The sequence below is a fragment of the Salvelinus fontinalis genome, chromosome 24, assembly GCF_029448725.1.
Source record: "Salvelinus fontinalis isolate EN_2023a chromosome 24, ASM2944872v1, whole genome shotgun sequence".
Taxonomy (NCBI): domain Eukaryota; kingdom Metazoa; phylum Chordata; class Actinopteri; order Salmoniformes; family Salmonidae; genus Salvelinus; species Salvelinus fontinalis.
The window spans coordinates 8,311,711-8,333,722 of NC_074688.1; the positions used below are offsets into that span (position 1 = coordinate 8,311,711).

At 42.9% G+C, this 22,012-nt stretch overlaps 1 protein-coding gene across 7 annotated transcripts in view; it reads right to left on the reverse strand.

The window, feature by feature from the left end:
* Positions 1 to 22,012, reverse strand: part of LOC129821874 (glutamate receptor 4-like) — a 168,346-nt gene that overhangs the window by 30,475 nt on the left and 115,859 nt on the right. For all 7 annotated transcript variants that reach the window (XM_055879589.1, XM_055879584.1, XM_055879585.1 and 4 more), the window contains 3 exons: positions 20,209 to 20,424; positions 19,948 to 20,108; positions 2,974 to 3,172 (listed from right to left, as the gene is read on the reverse strand). In XM_055879589.1, the coding sequence (XP_055735564.1) occupies positions 2,974 to 3,172; positions 19,948 to 20,108; positions 20,209 to 20,424 (576 nt within the window). The remainder of the gene's footprint in view (positions 1 to 2,973; positions 3,173 to 19,947; positions 20,109 to 20,208; positions 20,425 to 22,012) is intronic.

Consider the following 22,012-nt stretch of genomic DNA (forward strand, 5'->3'; position numbering starts at 1 on the left):
AGTGTAGAACCAACTACTAGTGGACAGTATAATAGTGTAGAACCAACTACTAGTGGACAGTATACTAGTGTAGAACCAACTACTAGTGGACAGTATACTAGTGTAGAACCAACTACTAGTGGACAGTATAATAGTGTAGAACCAACTACTAGTGGACAGTATACTAGTGTAGAACCAACTACTAGTGGACAGTATAATAGTGTAGAACCAACTACTAGTGGACAGTATACTAGTGTAGAACCAACTACTAGTGGACAGTATACTAGTGTAGAACCAACTACTAGTGGACAGTATAATAGTGTAGAACCAACTACTAGTGGACAGTATAATAGTGTAGAACCAACTACTAGTGGACAGTATAATAGTGTAGAACCAACTACTAGTGGACAGTATAATAGTGTAGAACCAACTACTAGTGGACAGTGTAATAGTGTAGAACCAACTACTAGTGGACAGTGTAATAGTGTAGAACCAACTACTAGTGGACATTATAATAGTGTAGAACCAACTACTAGTGGACAGTATAATAGTGTAGAACCAACTACTAGTGGACAGTATAATAGTGTAGAACCAACTACTAGTGGACAGTATAATAGTGTAGAACCAACTACTAGTGGACAGTATAATAGTGTAGAACAAACTACTAGTGGACAGTATAATAGTGTAGAACCAACTACTAGTGGACAGTATAATAGTGTAGAACCAACTACTAGTGGACAGTATAATAGTGTAGAACCAACTACTAGTGGACAGTATAGTAGTGTAGAACCAACTACTAGTGGACAGTATAATAGTGTAGAACCAACTACTAGTGGACAGTATAATAGTGTAGAACCAACTACTAGTGGACAGTATAATAGTGTAGAACCAACTACTAGTGGACAGTATAATAGTGTAGAACCAACTACTAGTGGACAGTATAATAGTGTAGAACCAACTACTAGTGGACAGTATAATAGTGTAGAACCAACTACTAGTGGACAGTATAATAGTGTAGAACCAACTACTAGTGGACAGTATAATAGTGTAGAACCAACTACTAGTGGACAGTATAAAAGTGTAGAACCAACTACTAGTGGACAGTATAATAGTGTAGAACCAACTACTAGTGGACAGTATAATAGTGTAGAACCAACTACTAGTGGACAGTGTAATAGTGTAGAACCACTACTAGTGGACAGTATAATAGTGTAGAACCACTACTAGTGGACAGTATACTAGTGTAGAACCAACTACTAGTGGACAGTATAATAGTGTAGAACCAACTACTAGTGGACAGTATAATAGTGTAGAACCAACTACTAGTGGACAGTATACTAGTGTAGAACCAACTACTAGTGGACAGTATAATAGTGTAGAACCAACTACTAGTGGACAGTATAATAGTGTAGAACCAACTACTAGTGGACAGTATAATAGTGTAGAACCAACTACTAGTGGACAGTATAATAGTGTAGAACCAACTACTAGTGGACAGTATAATAGTGTAGAACCAACTACTAGTGGACAGTATAATAGTGTAGAACCAACTACTAGTGGACAGTATACTAGTGTAGAACCAACTACTAGTGGACAGTATAATAGTGTAGAACCAACTACTAGTGGACAGTATACTAGTGTAGAACCAACTACTAGTGGACAGTATAATAGTGTAGAACCAACTACTAGTGGACAGTATAATAGTGTTGAACCAAACTACTAGTGGACAGTATAATGGTGTAGAACCAACTACTAGTGGACAGTATAATAGTGTAGAACCAACTACTAGTGGACAGTATAATAGTGTAAAACCAACTACTAGTGGACAGTGTAATAGTGTAGGACGTGAGTGTGTCAGTGTTTTGTTTCAAGCTAGAGCTGTAGGGTTTTGGAGTGGGGCTGCTGTCTCTGTGAAGACAGGGAGGGATTCTGTCTGTCTCTAAACAGACCCTGTTGTACACTCAACTCCATGCTTGATATTAGTGTTCTGCAGTGTGTGTGTGTGTGTGTGTGTGTGTGTGTGTGTGTGTGTGTGTGTGTGTGTGTGTGTGTGTGTGTGTGTGTGTGTGTGTGTGTGTGTGTGTGTGTGTGTGTGTGTGTCTGCTGGGTGTAGTGAAGAATGAAAATAACAAGCTGGGGAACAAATTGTCATTCTCCACAACCGTCGATACTCCCTAGTTTTTATCCTGTCTTTCTCTCTCTCTCTGTTATGAAGTGTTATTCCCTCTCTCCTTTAGGGACACCATAAGCCTTAGCTTTAGCCAATGAGCCACAGCCTGGAGTAGAGAGGTCGGTGTGTGTGTGCCTCGCTGGGATTTGCTTGGGTGTGACAGACATATATCCCATGATAATGTCAGTGACTTCTGTCTGAACCAGTGAGCCTACCCCCTACTCTCTCTCTCTGGCCAACATTTTCAATGTAGTGGCTTTAACAAATCAGTGGGGGAAAATCCATACTCGCGCGCACACACACACACACACACACGCACACACACACACACACACACACACACACACACACACACACACAGACACACACACACACAGACACACAGACACACACACACACACACACACACACACACACACACACACACACACACACACACACACACACACACACACACACACACACACACACACACACAGACACAGACACAGGCACACGCACACGCACACCAACACACACACACACACACACACACACACACACACACACACACACACACACACACACACACACACACACACACACGCACACGCACACCAACACGCATACACACACACACACACACAATTAATGGTGGTGAATCCCTCACAGAGTAAATAGATTCTTCACCCTCCACAGATTTTCGCCTGCTCATTATGTTGATGATGCTAACGCTGCTCACGGATGCACACTGTCTGCTACTGCCAGGCCCTAACTATTCACATACACACACACACACACGTGTGTGTTTGTGTGTGTACAAGCTTGTGTGTGTGTGTACTCACCCTGAAAAATTCCTTGGTGGAGCCTGAGTCCAGTGTTCCATAGGCGATCTCCGTCTGCTTGGCCAGATCCTCAGCACTCTCTATGGGAGACACCATCCTTTCCACTGTGAGGAAAGCAGCCAGGTTGGCCGTGTAGGACGAGATGATGATGAGAGTGAAGAACCACCACACGCCACCCACTATACGCCCCGACAGAGACCTGACACGGGGGGTGAGGGGGGGGGGGGTGAGGGGGGGGGGGGGGGGGGGGGGGAGAGGAGAAGGAGGGAAAGAAAGAGGGGATGAGAGAAAAGAGAGGGAAAATCAGATACAAGGTAAAAAAATAAATGTGGCTACTCACAGATAATAAAGTACACACTCTTAGAAAAAAATGTTTTACATGGATCCGAAAAGGGTTAGACCTGGAACCAAAAATAGTTCTTCAAAGGTTTCTCCTACGGGGACAGCCAAAGACCCCTTTTAGGGTCTAGATAGCACTGTTTTCTCTAAGAGTGCAGTAAACAGAGACACGGCATATTGAGGCTCTCTAAATTGAACTCCAGAGAGTTCAACACATGCTTTGCTTCATTGGCACCACAGTGAGAGCAACAACACAGTCTAAGCAATTAACATTCAACATCAATTCAACATCAATTCAACCACCAACAGAACATAAGGTAACATAACATGAGTGCACTCTTTCATCTCCCCCTCACGATCTCTCTGTTTATCTCCCTCTCTCTCTAAGAGAGAATATCAAAGTGTATGAAAGAGGCAGTGTTGCTGGTTTATTTTGTTTGTTTTATTTGAGAGAGAGAGAGAGAGAAAGCAAGAGAGAGAGAATGGGAGAGAGAGAGAGTAAAAGAAGAGGGAAGCTTTGATTCTTCTTTAAATGTGAAGGAGATTACCCAGGCTCCCCAGAGGGAGGGAGAGGGGCGGGCCTTTCTCTTCAAACAGAGAGCAGGAAACAACATTAAGTGTTAATTTCAAATCCAACAAATCCCTCTCAGCTTCAATGTAATACCCTTCTGGAAACCTGTGGCTATATTTATTACATTCCAATTGAAAGTGTATTGCATTAGAGCAACACGACATGTGAGAGTGTGTGTTATGGCCATTATTGGCCTGGCTGTGCAGTTGTCTACAAAGGCCTTGTACCTTTGATCGCACACACTGTATTATCTGCATTTCTCTGTTTGTTTATATTGGTAACTACCAACAAGACATTTTAACTAACCTGTTTAGAGTGGTAAATATACACAAGACACTTTAACTAACCTGTTTATATTGGTAACTACCAACAAGACATTTTAACTAACCTGTTTATACTGGTAAATATACACAAGACACTTTAACTAACCTGTTTATATTGGTAACAACCAACAAGACATTTTAACTAACCTGTTTATACTGGTAAATATACACAAGACACTTTAACTAACCTGTTTATATTGGTAACTACAGACAAGACACTTTAACTAACCTGTTTATACTGGTAACTACCAACAAAGCACTTTAACTAACCTGTTTGTTTATACTGGTAACTACCAACAAGACACTTTAACTAACCTGTTTGTTTATACTGGTAACTACCAACAAGCCCCTTTAACTAACCTGTTTATACTGGTAACTACCAACAAGACACTTTAACTGACCTGTTTGTTTATTTTGGTAACTACAGACAAGACCCTTTAACTAACCGGTTTATATTGGTAACTACAGACAAGACACTAACTAACCTGTTTGTTTATTTTGGTAACCACAGATAAGACACTTTAACTGACCATTAAAGACAGTATAACGGAAACATTGTACCTTTAAGAGCTTTCACAATGTATATGTCAGAATTACATCTAAATGTTGTAAGAATTATAAGATAAATATAGGAACACTTGTGAAGATAGCAATGTGATTTTAGCCTTCTAAATGAGATAATGGCATTTCATACAAACCTCTGCCAAGTCAGTAACCACGCCCACGTGAGCACAGACATTGTGGCAACGTGATGGAACTGCCCTCCAAGGCGAGAGCTTAAAAGGACTCTTTTACGCTTTATTTATCCGCGATGCATCTCTGCATTCTCTCCTATGGCAACCAGAAACTCCTCCACAGTGACAGTAGCTTCAGTAACACACCTGAAGCCGTGCCGAAGTGACAGGGACGGCGTCCCCATGTGGGTCGCCATCCCCACCAAAGCCAGGGCAATTCCAACAAGAAATGCAATATACCTAGTTTTACCACAAAACATTTAAGTAATGATAACCTTAATCATGCCTCAAAAAAGGAAAACCACCAAGTAAAGGAAACAAAAAAGAAAACACAGACGATCTAACTCCAGACAACTCCCAGCATGCACTGAGAGAGAGAGAAACAGTTCCTGTAGACAAGTTGATTTGGGTGGAGATGCAGAGTGAATTGGTATAAATTTTCACGCTATAGTGTTTCTGTATTCCACTTCTGTTCAACCTCACAATCATGCAGACACACACACGCACACACACACACGCACACACACACACGCACCGTAGGTGGTCTAGAATTACTGTCTCCTCTGCCCAGGGAGAAAAGTATTTTGATCTTTTGGATGTGAGGGGGTTGTCCTTATAGCTAAGTACTCTGTGTGTGTGTGTGTGTGTGTGTGTGTGTGTGTGTGTGTGTGTGTGTGTGTGTGTGTGTGTGTGTGTGTGTGTGTGTGTGTGTGTGTGTGTGTGGACTGTGTTCTGATTAGACAAAATATATTCTAATAATCTATCCTGCCTTTGTGCTTGATACTCTTGTTACTCCTTTCTTAATAATGTATCATTCAGCAGAGATCGTCAAAACCAACCAGATATATAACTCACTGTTGTGGTTATCATCAGATACAAATCAACACCACAATTACCTAGAATGACTTGAAAGCTCCATTTTCAAGAGTAATACTATCATTTGAACACACACACACACACACACACACACTATTTCACGAAGCAATCAATAGAGTGCACTGGATTGTTGTCCATGACTAATGTTCCCATAACACTCCCCTGCTGTCTTATAGCCCTTAACATTTTTGTGGCTCTGTCTTAGCTTTGATACCTTTGACAGGCTATGCCACGTTATTATAGGCTATGATAGCTTACAATAGTCTATGACACGATGTTACAGGCTATGATAGTTTACAACAGGCTATCACACGTTATTACAGGCTATGATAGCTTACGATAGGCTATGATAAGATGAATGTGCAAGTAGAGATACTGGGGTGCAAAGGAGCAAGATAAATATATAAATACAGTATAGGGATGAGGTAGTTAGATGGGCTATTTACAGATGGGCTATGTACAGGTGCAGTGATCTGTGAGCTGCTCTGACAGCTGGTGCTTAAAGCTAGTGAGGGAGATATGATTCTCCAGCTTCAGTGATTTTTGCAGTTTGTTCCAGTCATTGGCAGCAGAGAACTGGAAGGAAAGGCGGCCAAAGGAAGAATTGGCTTTGGGGGTGACCAGTAAGATATACTTCCTGGAGCGCGTGCTACGGGTGGGTGCTGCTATGGTGACCAGTGAGCTGAGATAAGGCGGGGCTTTACCTAGCAAAGACTTATAGATGACCTGGAGCCAGTGGGTTTGGCGACTAGTATGAAGCGAGGGCCAGCCAACGAGATCATACAGGTCGCGGTGATGGGTAGGAAATGGGGCTTTGGTGACAAAATGGATGGCACTGTGATAGACTGCATCCAAATTGTTGAGTAGAGTGTTGGAGACTATTTTGTAAATGACATCGCTAAAGTCGAGGATCGGTAGAATGGTCAGTTTTACGATGGTATGTTTGGCAGAATGAGCAAAGGATGCTTTGTTGCGAAATAGGAAGCCGATTCTAGATTTAATTTTGGATTGGAGATGCTTAATGTGAGTCTGGAAGGAGAGTTTACAGTCTAGCCAGACACCTAGGTATTTGTAGTTGTCCACATATTCTAAGTCAGAACCGTTCAGAGTAGTGATGGTGACTTGCCAAAAGGACCCTTGTCGAAAAGACGTGAAGATTTTTGACGAGTTAGACAGTTAATGTGTTGATAATAATTGGGGAGCACGGAACTTAAATTACTTTTGTTAACACTGCCTCTGGGTACGCGTCTCCAATTTGTTCAATTTCCAATGAAGGTCGAGAGCATTCTTGGTATCGGCCTGGGGCGGGATGTACACAGCCGTGGCATTAATCACTGAGAACTCTCTCGGAAGGTCAAATGGCTGACATTTGATGAGTCGACAAGTCGGGAGAGCAGAAGCTCGCAAGTTCCTGCACGTTTTCCCCATCGCACCACTTGTTATTGGTTAAAAAGCAGACGCCACAGCCTTTGTTCTTGCCAGAGAGAGCCCGCTTCTTATCCACTCGATGAACTGTAAATCCTGCTGGTTGCATATAATCCGTCAAGTCTCAGAAAAACAGAGTAGGTTTCAGAATCTGATGTCCCTCTGGAAGGAGATCCTCACTGAGTTCGTCAACTTTATTCACTAGTAAACATTGGCGAGTAGTATGACATGAAGATAGAAAGAGATGGAGATAAAGATACATGGAGATAGAGAGACATGGAGATAGTATCAGGTTTCAGGTAAGACCCAAGTGCAGACGGTGTTGAAGTAACAATGTTTTTTGCAACAACAGGGGCAGGCAAACGACAGGTCAAGGCAGGCAGGGGTCGATAATCCAGAGTAGCGGGGCCAAGGTGCAGGACATTAGGCGGGGTCAGAGTCAGGACAGGCAAGGGGCAAAACCAGGAGGACGAGATAAAGAGAGACTGGGGAAAAGCAGGAGCTGAGACAAAATGCGGTTGACTTGAACAAACAAGACGAACTGGCACAGACAGACAGATAACACAGGTATAAATACCCAGGGGATACGTGGGGAAGATGGGAGACACTTGGAAGGGGGTGGAGACAAGCACAAGGACAGGTGAAACAGATCTGGGCGTGACAGATAGAGAGACATGGATATAGAGAGATGGAGATAGAGAGACATGGAGATGTGATGCAGAGAATGATGGAAAGAGAGAAGGTGCAGTGCGATGTACTGTGGTATTGTGGTTTTATTCCTGACCTTGAGAGCTAATGAATAAGTGAGCAGGTCTGTCGGCCTCAGTAGACAGAGGGGAGAGTTATTTCGTAGACAGAGGGGAGAGTTATTCAGTAGACAGAGGGGAGAGTTATTCAGTAGACAGAGGGGAGAATTATTCAGTAGACAGAGGGGAGAGTTATTCCGTAGACAGAGGGGAGAGTTATTCAGTAGACAGAGGGGATAGTTATTCAGTAGACAGAGGGGAGAGTTATTCAGTAGACAGAGGGGAGAGTTATTCAGTAGACAGAGGGGAGAGTTATTCAGTAGACAGAGGGGAGAGTTATTTAGTAGACAGAGGGGAGAGTTATTCAGTAGACAGAGGGGAGAATTATTCCGTAGACAGAGGGGAGAGTTATTCCGTAGACAGAGGGGAGAGTTATTCAGTAGACAGAGGGGAGAGTTATTCAGTAGACAGAGGGGAGAGTTATTCAGTAGACAGAGGGGAGAGTTATTCAGTAGACAGAGGGGAGAGTTATTCAGTAGACAGAGGGGAGAGTTATTCAGTAGACAGAGGGGAGAGTTATTCAGTAGACAGAGGGGAGAGTTATTCAGTAGACAGAGGGGAGAGTTATTCAGTAGACAGAGGGGAGAGTTATTCAGTAGACAGAGGGGAGAGTTATTCAGTAGACAGAGGGGAGAGTTATTCAGTAGACAGAGGGGAGAGTTATTCAGTAGACAGAGGGGAGAGTTATTCAGTAGACAGAGGGGAGAGTTATTCAGTAGACAGAGGGGAGAGTTATTCAGTAGACAGAGGGGAGAATTATTCAGTAGACAGAGGGGAGAGTTATTCAGTAGACAGAGGAGAGAGTTATTCAGTAGACAGAGGAGAGAGTTATTCATGACATTACCTTTCATTACTCTATTATTATTTAATATACACCCAAATCCACTTGGCCACCCACACACACCCCCTAACCCAGACACCCACACACACACGACACAGCTGTAATTTCAGTGGTTTATTGACAGGTAAAAGGTCTTTCCCTCAGAGAAATAAAGAGGAAAGGTGATCAAGAATTAACAGCAAGAAATAACCTGAAGATATGTTTCTCTCTCTCTTCTCAAAGATTCTCATTTTCATTCTTAACCTCTCTCCTTCTCTCTCTCGGTCTCCCACTCTCTCTTTCTGTCTCTCTCCCTCGTTCCAAAGTTCAGAGGAAGAGAGAGAGAGAGTGAGAGAGAGAGGGGAACGAGAGAGTGCGAGAGAAAGAGAGGGAGTAAGAGAGAGAGAAAGCGGCTAGTGAGAGAGAAAGGGGGACGAGAGAAAGAGAGAGAGAGAGTGGGCGAGAGAGTAACAGTGAGAGCAGGCGAGAGAGAGGGCGAGAGAGTGAGAGTGAGTGACTGTTTTCCAGCCCACCCGAGCATGACCCGACCATTGAGAATGATTTAAACAGCTTTTGAGGGGCGGAGCTGGTGATTCTGCTCTATCAGAGACATGACAGGGTGTCGCATCACCATTTCAAGGTCACCCTCACTGGGAGCTAACGTTAGCTGGCTGGGTCGCTAGCTAACGTTACGCGTTGGGATTCATTGTTTACCTAGCTAGCTATCTAGCTACATTTCTTAACAAAAGACTCTCCTCTTAGTGTGCCAGAGCGCAGAATAACTGATGCATTTTTAAAGCTGGACACATGTTGAACATGTCCGGTGTTAGTAAACGTCGGCAACAAAGCGTAATTCAATTGTTGCCAGCAGCACAGGTACAGTTACCAACGATCTGGATAACATGGCAAAAGTCAAACCAGCTCTGCTAGGGGGAGTGAAATGATCAGAGTGGGAACAATGCTGAATGGGTGCAGACAAAGAAGGGCTCTCCAATAGTAGTATCAAAACATTGAAAGACGGTTTTCTAAAAAGTGAGTTCACAAGTTGATCAACTCAAAGCAGAATTACTATCCCATTGTTTCCTAAAATGCAGTGTATGATATACCATTTTGTAGCTCTGAGTCTATACTTTATTTCAATTAAAAAACTGAAATTCAAATGTTACTACATGACCGGATCCAGGTGGTAAGTCACATTTGAGAGTCCTTTCAGGAAACTAGGCGTATGTCGCTGGTCACTACTTCACAGGAGAGCCATTTGAATACAAACTTTTTTGGGGGATTGCTCTGCCATAGCACACTTCTGTCTATTTGAGCTGGTCAGTATTTGTAGGCAGGGTTGGGGAGCAATGGATTACATGTTGTTACGTTCCCCAGTTTCTGTGTTGTTGTGGGTTTGTATGTGTGTGTATTTCAGGAAATGGCTTCCTGGATTCTAAGTGGCTGATTGGTTGGCCCCATTGCTGATTGGAGCTCTGACCCCTCCCTCTCGTCAGGGAAAACAGCTGTCTCTTCAATTACCAACTCGTTCTCCAGCTTGAATAAAGCCAGTGTTCCTTTGTCAGAAGAGAGCTTCTTTACATGTCCTTTGTTGGTTAGTGAAAGTTTTGTTGATATGATTTTGTAGAAGCTCCTTCAGAATTTGTGTATGCCAATACGACTTAGTGTTTTTGGTTTGAAATTGAAAATTGTTCACTCTTGGTAAATTATTCTGTTTCATTTGTTCATGGGGGGAAGGGGAATGCACCTTGTGTTTAGGCAAGAGGCCTGCGGGCATACATAACCAGTATTATTTAATCTGTCTATGCACACTAGGTAAGACCTGGGTGGACCACCCCCTGTATTTTGGTTAGCGCGCCAGGTGGTGCGCTAACCAAAAGGTTAGGTAAGAAGTGGGAAGGCAGGTAATGTAGAGGGGGGACTCTTTAATTTTTACTTTCTTCGCTTTGGTTCCGTCCAGCCACTTTTCCCCACTTTACCGCGTTTAGGAAAAATAAATTCCCTGTAAACTCTATTTTTCTCTGCCTCAGTCATCCTTCCCCGCACCTACGATCACATACATTTTCACTCCACGGGGAGTTGAGATGTAACAGGGTGTTGCGTTCCCTCCAAGAGGTGTACGTAGCACATGTAATCAGTTACATGTGAGGATTACAAAAAATAGTAACTAATCCATATCATTACAAGCAAAAATATTGTAATCAGATTACAGATACTTTTGAAAAACTGGATGATTACTTCGAGGATTAATTTTAAATTCAGAAAGGATGTTTTTGTAAAAAACATCTTAGACACTTCTGTGTTCTCAAGGACATTCAAATCAGCATTGAAAAAAGGCTCAAGTTTGTTCCAACTGAGCGAGTCTGACCACAAGTCAGAGACCACTATGATGACACAACAAATGTGTTTGATGTATCGTGGGAAAAGAGCAGGAACGGGCTCTTCTAGGCTACAGTCCAAGCTATGTCTTCCAATGGTGCGACTGCTGTCGGCATTCAAAGATTATCCAACTTGAATGAACGCTTGGATGTAAGGATGACAGCAGTGGTGTAGTCTACGGCGATACGGATATCTACATAGCGCATACGTGTGAATCACACTGCTGCTCTCTCATTTAGCTATCTGTGCCTTACGGATTTGTTGTGGATGGCTGTTCACAAATTTAAATGTAAATTTGAACCCAGTAATGGTTGAATTCAATAAGTTGCCTATTCTTTTTATTTAACTAGGAAAGTCAGTTAAGAACAAATTCTTATTTACAATGACGGCCAAACCCGGATGGCGCTGGGCCAATTGTGCACTGTCCTATGGAACTCCCAATCACGTCCGGTTGTAATACAGCCTGGTTTTGAACCAGGGGCTGTAGTGACACCTCTTGCACTGAGATGCAGTGCCTTAGACCACTGGACCATTCTGGAGCCTATCAATCATTGTTTTTGAAACCAGTGGACAGCCAGTGAAAAATGCGCTCTTGCAACAGCTGCATAGTGCGGATCCCAGCCTATGGAATAAAAGTAGAGCTTTTATTACTCAATCTAATTAATGCTTATAAAAAAAATACATCCATGGGCCCAATGGACACATTCTCAAACTCTTACACTTTAGTATAAACTTAAAGAGGAAATCTGTAGTTACTACATCCGTTTTTGGACTTAAAGTGGAAAGTTCCTTGGCGTACACATCACGGATAAACTGAAATAGTCCACCCACACAGACAGTGTGGTGAAGGCGGCACCACAGCGCCTCTTCAACCTACGGAGGCTGAAGAAATTAGGCTTGTCACCTAAAACCCTCACAAACTTTTACAGATGCACAATTGAGAGCATCCTGTCGGGCTGTATCACCACATGGTACGGCAACTGCACCGCCCACAACCGCAAGGCTCTCCAGAGGGTGGTGCGATCTACACAGCGCATCATCGGGGACAAACTACCTGCCCTCCAGGACACCTACAGCAACCGATGTCACAGGAAGGCCAAAAAGATAATCAAGGACAACAACCACCCGATCCACTGCCTGTTCACCCCGCTATCATCCAGAAGGCGAGGTCAGTACAGGTGCATCAAATTTGGGACCGAGAGACTGAAAAACATCTTCTATCTCAAGGCCATTAGACTTTTAAACAGCCATCACTAACACAAAGAGGTTGCTGCCTACATACAGACTTGAAGTCATTGACTACTTTAATAAATGGATCACTAGTCACTTTAATAATGGCACTTTAATAATGTTTACATATCTTGCATTACTCATCTCATATGTATACACTGTATTTTATACCATCTATTGCATATTGCCTATGCCACTCTGTCATTGCTCATCCATATATTTATATGTATATATTCTTATTCCATTCTTTACTTAGATTTGTGTGTTTTAGGTAGTTGTGGTGGAATTGTTAGATAAGATTAAGCATTTTGCTACACTTGATAGTTAAGGAGATGGAGAAAACACCTGTCTCTGGATTACATCTTGAATCTAAGGGCAACCATGGCAGGGAGAAGCATCCATCCATGATGTATACGGACAAGACAGTCTAGCTATTTACATTTTCAGATAGTACACGTTTCTAATTTTGACAGAAAGTTGTTTTCATTTCAAGTTAAAGTGTACTGTTAGTTAGCTAGCTAACATTACGGTAACACTGGACGGTTCCGACCTAGAATATGTGGACATCTATAAGTACCTAGGTGTCTGGCTAGACTGCAAACTCTCCTTCCAGACTCATATCAAACATCTCCAATCCAAAATCAAATCTAGAGTCGGCTTTCTATTCCGCAACAAAGCCTCCTTCACTCACACCGCCAAACTTACCCTAGTAAAACTGACTATCCTACCGATCCTCGACTTCGGCGATGTCATCTACAAAATAGCTTCCAATACTCTACTCAGCAAACTGGATGCAGTTTATCACAGTGCCATCCGTTTTGTTACTAAAGCACCTTATACGACCCACCACTGCGACCTGTATGCCCTAGTCGGCTGGCCCTCACTACATGTTCGTCGTCAGACCCACTGGCTCCAGGTCATCTACAAGGCTATGCTAGGTAAAGTGCCGCCTTATCTCAGCTCACTGGTCACGATGGCTACACCCACCCGTAGCACGCGCTCCAGCAGGTGTGTCTCACTGATGATTCCTAAAGCCAAAACCTCATTTGAACGCCTTTCCTTCCAGTTCTCTGCTGCCTGCGACTGGAACGAATTGCAAAAATCTCTGAAGTTGGAGACTTTTATCTCCCTCAACAACTTAAAAAATCTGCTATCCGAGCAGCTAACCGATCGCTGCAGCTGTACATAGTCCATCTGTAAACTACCCACCCAATTTACCTACCTCACCCCCCATACTGCTTTTATTTATTTACCTTTCTGCTCTTTTGCACACCAGTATCTCTTCTTGCACATGATCATCTGATGATTTATCACTCCAGTGTTAATCTGCTAAATTGTAATTATTCGATTTATTGCCTACCTCATGCCTTTTGCACACATTGTATATAGATTCTCTTTTTTTCTACCATGTTATTGACTTGTTTATTGTTTACTCCATGTGTAACTCTGTGTTGTTGTCTGTTCACACTGCTATGCTTTATCTTGGCCAGGTCGCAGTTGCAAATGAGAACTTGTTCTCAACTAGCCTACCTGGTTAAATAAAGGTGAAATAAAAAAATAAAAAAAATTAGTTGGCTGGCTCGCTAGCTAATGTTACGTGTATGATCTTATTACTCATATCTCAGAGCCATTTGCTTTGCTTGTTATAGCCTAATGTTAGCTAGCTAACATTGAACCTGGTTGGTTAGCTACCTGCAGATTCATGCAGGGTAGTAACGTCATGAGTTGGGATTATGGTTCATTGTTTATCTAGCTAGCTAGCTACATGTCTTAACAAAAGACTCCATTACGCAAGTAACCATTTCAATAGAATGTCACCGGGACAACTGTTCATAGACGTAGCTGCTCCGATTTCAGAGCACTCTTGTCGAATTTACAAACGCTCAACACCCGTTGAATGTGGCCGGTGTCAGTAAACGTTGGCAAAAAAGCCCAACCAGCTCTGCTAGGGTGAGTAAAATGGTCAGTTCTCTCATTTTTGTCTAGAAGTAGCTTGCAAGCTAGCCAACGTTAGCTTGGGTGCTTGACTGTTGTTGTTAGGAAAGAACGATCAAATCAACACTTAAAGAGATGTGTGGTGCTAAAGCTTAAGAGGGTGTAAACGATGCTGAATGGGTGCAGACAAAGCAGAGCTTTCCAGTAGGTACCAAACTATTCAAAGACCATTTTATCAAAAGTGAGGTTACAAGTTTAATAACTTTCAAAGCAGAATTACTTTCCCATTGTTCCTCAAATGCAGTATATGATATACCATTTTGTAGCTCTGTGTCTCTGCTTTTATCCAATGTAAAAAAACAATATCAAACTTTGCTACATAAGACCGAATCAAGGTAGTCGGTCACATTTTGTTACGTTACAGCCTTATTCCAAAATGTATTAAATACATGTTTTTCCTCAACAATCTACACACAATACCCCATAATGACAAAGTGAAAACAGGTTTTTAGACATTTTTTCAAATGTATTAAATATAAAAAACAGAGATACCTTATTTCAACAAGTATTCAGATCCTTTGGTATGAGACTCGAAATTGAGCTCAGGTGCATCCTGTTTCCATTCATCATGCTTGAGATGTTTCTACAACTTGATTGTAGTCCACCTGTGGTAAATTCAATTGATTGGACATGATTTGGAAAGGCACACACCTGTCTGTATATGGTCCCACAGATGACAGTGTATATCAGCGCAAAAGCCATGAGGTCGAAGGAATTGTCCTTAGAGCTTCAAGACAGGATTGTGTCGAGGCACAGATCTGGGGAAGGGTATACCAACACATTTCTGCAGCATTGAAGGTCCCCAAGAACATAATGGCCTCCATCATTCTTAAATGGAAGAAGTTTGGAACCACCAAGACTCTTCCAGAGCTGGCCACTCTGCCAAACTGAACAATCAGGGGAGAAGGACCTTGGTCAGGCAGGTGACCAAGAACCCCATGGTCACTGACTGAGCTCCAGAGTTCATCTGTGGAGATGGGAAAACCTATCAGAAGGACAACCATCTCTGCTGCACTCCACCAATCAGGCCTTTATTGTAGAGTGGCCAGACGGAAGCCACTCCTCAGTAAAAGGTGTATGACAGCCACTTCGTGTTTTCCAAAAGGCACTTAATGGACTCTCAGACCATGAGAAACAAGATGCTCTGGTCTTCCAAAAGGACAACGACCCTAAGCACACTGTCAAGACAATGCAGGAGTGGATTCGGGACAAGTCTCTGAATGTCCCGAACTTGAACACGATCGAACATCTCTGGAGAGACCTGAAAATAGCTGTGCAGCGACACTCCCCATCCAACCTGACAGAGCTTGAGAGGATCTGCAGAGAAGAATGGGAGAAACTCCCCAAATACAGGTGTGCCAAGTTTGTAGTGCCATACCCAAGAAGACCCGAGGCTGTAATCGTAGACCCTAATGAGTAAAGGGCCTGAATACTTGTAAATGTAATATTTTTGTTTTATTTTTTTAATACATTTGAACAAATGTCTGAACCTGTTTTTGCTTTGTCATTACGGGTAGTACATGTAAATTGATGAGGGAATTATCATTATTTTTTAATCAATTTTAGAATAAGGCTGTAACGTAACAACATGTGGAAAAAGTCAAGGAGACTGAATACTTTACGAATGCAGTGTATATTTTCAAAACGCAAACTGCCTCCAGCTCATTGCAAAGTGGTGTGTGATGCTCTGAAGCGTGCCTAGTTGCCTATGCACTTGAATGGGAAGTGCTCTTCAATTACCAGTTGCGAAATAAAAATAGTAGCCATTTTTAATCATGACCACGTTTATTTTTATGGCTATGGTTTTGCGATTGCCTTTAGAATCTTTGCACAATGATTGTGCTAGTTAAAGCATGTTTCACTCCAACAGCAACAAAAAGCTGTCTAAGTTGTGTTAGCAGCTCTCGTGCTACATCTGCTGGTATTTACAGTATATCAATGAATAGGCTAAAATGCATTATTTCGCAATGGGATTTTTATTTTATCCCAGACAATTTTATTTAGTGGCTTATTTTTTTTTTTTGTGGCCGAAAGCTGGCTATTACTGGCTAACGGAAACCATGGTTTGTGTGTGTGTGTCTGTGTGAGAGAGAGTGAGAGGAAGAATGTGTGTAAATGTAACGAGTATTACCGAAGGTGGCCTTCCTTCCTGTTCGAGTGGCGCTCGGCGGTCGTCGTCGCCGGTCTACTAGCTGCCACCGATCCCTTTTTCCTTTTCGTTTGGTTTTGTCTAATTGATTTCACCTGTTTATTGTTTGGTTGTTAGGGTGGTGTTATTTAAGTTCGTTTAGCCCGTTTATGTTTGTGCGGGCTTGTTTCTCTGTTTGTATATGAGGTTGTTATTTTCATTGGGGTTTTTCCACAGTCTGGATTTATTTTCCAGTTTTGGACTTTATTCAAGTCGGAGTTTTACGCCAATGTTTTTGACGTTACCAGTTGTTATTCTGGTTGGACATTAAAAAGTGGTTTTCCCCGTTACCTTTGCTCTCTGCGCCTGACTCCTTACCTTTGTCCTCATTGAGTGTAACAGTAAAGGTGTGTGTGTGTGGGTGAGGGATTAAGAAAGCAGTATGCACACGTACACACACACGCACGCACACACCACATATTATAAAGAAGAAAAACAAGATGTCAACTTTAGAAAACGTAGTAATTGTGATGCAATGTGTCTGCTAGAGGAAACAACAATGAACCCTGTGAGGAATGAACTGCAAGATAGAGAGAGAGAGGGCAGGAGAGAGAAAGAAATAAAGAGAGTGGGTGAGAGAGAGACAGGGAGGAAAAGAGAGAGAGAGGGAGGGAGAGAGAGAGAGAGAAACTGTAAAGGTCTAAGTATAGGACTGTGGGTGAGAGAGAGATGCTCCTTCTCAGACTGCAGTGATCACTGCAGCAGGGAAACAGAGACTGACACTGAATACAAATGATCCTATAGACATTCAATACACTCACAACACAGTACACCAATATACTTAGAAACCCCAAATCACAACACACACACAATCACAAGCCCTCATACTCAATCCAGAAATGGCACCGCCTAGCTACAGACTGTATTGATCCAGACATGGCACCACCTAGCTACAGACTGTATTGATCCAGAAATGGCACCACCTAGCTACAGACTGTATTGATCCAGAAATGGCATCACCTAGCTACAGACTGTATTGATCCAGAAATGGCACCGCCTAGCTACAGACTGTATTGATCCAGAAATGGCATCACCTAGCTACAGACTGTATTGATCCAGAAATGGCACCACCTAGCTACAGACTGTATTGATCCAGACATGGCACCGCCTATCTGTATTTTAGAGAATAGGCTTCATATAGAGGTGGACTGGTAGTGACATTATGAGGTGATTTAAATTGCTAACGTTGGCTATAAATTGCTAACGTTAGAATAACATTGGCTATAGAATAACGTTGGCTATAGAATAACGTTGGCTATAGAATAACGTTGGCTATAGAATAACATTGGCTATATAATAACATTCGCTGTAGAATAACATTGGCCATAGAATAACATTGGCTATAGAATAACGTTGGCTATAGAATAACATTGGCTACAGAATAACATTGGCTATAGAATAACGTTGGCTATAGAATAACATTGGCCATAGAATAACATTCGCTGTAGAATAACATTGGCCATAGAATAACATTGGCTATAGAATAACGTTGGCTATAGAATAACATTGGCTATAGAATAACATTGGCTATAGAATAAGTATGAGATTAGCATATAATTGTGGGACTGTTATTACTCCCATTCACACATTGTGACAAGCAGGTGTCTGTATGATTATGTGTGTGTATGTATGTGTGTGTGTGTCTGCCATTACCAGGGCTGAGGCTGGAATTGGACTGTCACTCAAACTCATGGAGATTAGTGGGAGTCGACAGGGGATTTCAAGTGAGAGGGAGGGAGAGAGAGAGGTGGAGAAAAATAGAGTGAATGGGAGGAGAGGGAGGGAGAGGGGTGGAGAGAGAGAAAGAGGAGAGAGAGAGGTGGAGAGAAACAGAGAGAGAGAGGGGAGGAGTGGGAGGAGAGTCAGATAGAGGGCTGGGAGACAGGTAAAATTCAGAAGACAAATCACCCGGTCCTCATTCAATGTTCTCTTCCCTCAGGTAATGGAACATTGACTTGTACCACAAACACACGTACAAGCACGCATGTGCACGTACGCATTCACACACAAAGTTACTTTCTCAAAAAAAGCAAGTGCCACTCCTTGAGAGCTTGGAGATTATTCAAATGTCACAGTATAGAGGTAATGCAGTGTGTGTGTGTGTGTGTGTGTGTGTCCTAATGTACAGAACACAGGCAGCTGATCATGTAAGGCTGATGTAAAGCTACTTAATATGTCCATTAGCCTCAGAAAACCCGAATATGCCCAGGTACTGGATTCCTGAGTGTGAAAGAGTAAAACGGTGTTGACCTGTGTCAGAGAGAGAAAGAGAATGTGATTAAGTGAATTGGTCCATTAGTCTGTCGAAAAAGTACCTTAAACGTACTAAAATACTCTGGTTAAGTAGTAGATACTGTGCTCTCTCTCTCTCTCTCTCTCTCTCTCTCTCTCTCTCTCTCTCTCTCTCTCTCTCTCTCTCTCTCTCTCTCTCTCTCTCTCTCTCTCTCTCTCTCTCTCTCTCTCTCTCTCTCTCTCTCTCTCTCTCTTCTCTCTCTCTCTCTCTCTCTCTCTCTCTCTCTCTCTCTCTCTCTCTCTCTCTCTCTCTCTCTCTCTCTCTCTCTCTCCTCTCTCTCTCTCTCTCTCTCTCTCTCCTCTCTCTCTCTCTCTCTCTCCTCTCTCTCTCTCTCTCTCTCTCTCTCTCTCTCTCTCTCTCTCTCCTCTCTCTCTCTCCTCTCTCTCTCTCTCTCTCTCTCTCTCTCTCTCTCTCTCCTCTCTCTCCTCTCTCTCTCTCTCTCTCTCTCTCTCTCCTCTCTCTCTCTCTCTCTCTCTCTCTCTCTCTCTCTCTCTCTCTGGAAACTGTCTTTCCTTAATCAGATGTTCTCCCTAAAGGTATGTGGATGGTGGACATTAATATTTCAATAAACTGCATTCTGAGGTTATCAATAATAAAATGCTATATTCTTATAAATATTCTAAAAATAAAGCCTGACTTTTTCCCCCGTTAAAGCATTAAAGTTTAATATGCAGCAAACCGCCAGTCTCCCACACAAAATGTAGCTATATGAAGGCTGACCAAGAGGTCGTACTTAGTGTGCGGTTGTGTGTGTTTCTTTGACACATCTTTAGCTCTAGACGCCAGTGTATGTCACAATAGTACAATAGAGAGAGGCTGTCTGACACTGAGTCAACTGGTTTGAGTCACAACACTCAGTATGACCAACAGCTTCTGAGACAGGACAAAGCACTCTGACATTAGAGACAGATGGGTTGGCAGACACACACAGACACGCACATGCACACACACACACATGCACCCATACACAAACACGCACACATACACACACTCACCGTGGTGAGATGTCGCAGCCCTGCTGCATGAAGGCCCCCAGTGAGAACCAGAGTGAATTGAAGATGCCGAACTCATTGGGTGGCTGGTCAGTGGGGCCTGGCTCAGTAGAGCCTTCCTCTGGCTCCTCTGCATGCCACTCATATGGACTGAAACGACTCACCTGGGGACAGAGGAAAGGGGCTAGTTACAAGGTGTCCAGGCTTTTATTCTTGCCCAGCTCTACACAGCTGATTCAGCTGATTGTGGTCACACACACTCACCAGAAACAGCACCACACTGACTCCTATGTAAGCGAAGACGATACACATCCAGATCTCGTAGGCCAGAGGGTCCAGGAAGGAGAACACTCCAGGTTTAGACTTCTGGGGCTTCTTGATCATGATGGAGATCCCCAAGGACATGAAGGGCTTAGAGAAGTCTATCACCTCTTCACGGACCAGGGTTATAGTCAGAGGGGCGACCGCTATCTCTGCTTTCTACAGGATGGGGTGAAGGGGGGGGGGGGGGGGGGTTAGGGAGAGTCGGGGATGATGGGGGGAGAGGGGAAGGGATGGTGGAGGATGGGAGAGAGAGCGGAGGGAAGGGGAAATCATTCATAAAGGCCAGACACAGGAAACCAGAATACAAATCAACCATCAAGGTCTTTCTTCCAATCCACCACATACACCAGGGAGAAAACATCCTTATTTTAGTGCTGCAACAATTCACCTTGGATTCATATAATCAACAATACAGTACCTACTACATGCATTTTCCCTACAAGAGAAGAAAGAGTATGAGAGAATTAAGAGATAGACAAAGGGAACAATAGAGAGCTGAAGAGAGAGAAACAGAGTGTGTGAGAGACAGAGCGAGAGAGACGGAGAGAAATAGAGAGAGAGAAAGAGAAAGTTAGAGAGGGAGAAAGTAAGAGAGCGAGAGAGAGGGAGAGAGGATGAGGGACAGATAAATACATTATCTCCCCTCAGCTAGAACAGATCAATTCAATGATTGGACACGACTGAGAATGTTTAGAATTATTCAAAGCGAATGAATTCTGGGATTGGTAATGACTCATTTTACAGAATGCTTACGGAGCGAGAACACACATTCATGTACAGTCGCTGGAGTAGAACACACACACACACACACACACACACACACACACACACACACACACACACACACACACACACACACACACACACACACACACACACACACACACACACACACACACACACACACACACACACACACACACACACCACTGATATAGTCAGAGAGAAGCCTGACTTTCAATGTACAATGTAGATTAGTCATCGACTGATTACAGTCACTACTCCAATGTGTCTGCTGGCAGGCAGCTGGAGGAAATATGACTGAATCCTGGGAGAAATGAAGCACAGTGGACGAGAGAGAAAATCAAGCAGCAGACTAGAGCTATTATTTAGATAGGCGTCAGAGACAGAGCCGGGACGGGGGCGAGGGGTTAGATGTTTCCAAAGTGAAAGCCAGCAAGGGTACAGTAGGCACAATACTTTCAAGTTGCAAGTTTTAATGTCACATGCACAACTACAGTGAAATGCCTTTCCTGACGCTCTAAACCCCACAATGCAGTAATCAATAACAATGTGATTCAAAAATTAACACGGTAGAACAAAAAAACACAAGATATGAAAATAGGAAATAAGAAGAACACGATAACGAGTTACAGTTCATTCAAGGAAATCAGTCAACTGAATAAATGCAGGCCCTAATCTATGGATTTCACATGACTGGGAAGAAAGATATGCATCTGTTGGTCACAGATAAAAAAGAAAGAAGTGGATCCTTAAAAAGAACCTTAGAAAGAAAGAAGTGGATCAGAAAACCAGTCAGTATCTGGTGTGACAACCATTTGCCTCATGCAGCAGGACATCTCTCCTTTGCATAGAGTGGATCAGGCGGTTGATTGTGACCTATGGAATAAATGTCCCGCTGCTCTTCAATGGCTGTGTGAAGTTGCTGGATATTATCAGGAACTGGAACAGGCTGTCGTACACATTCTTTCCGGAGCATGCCAAACATGTTCAATGGGTGACA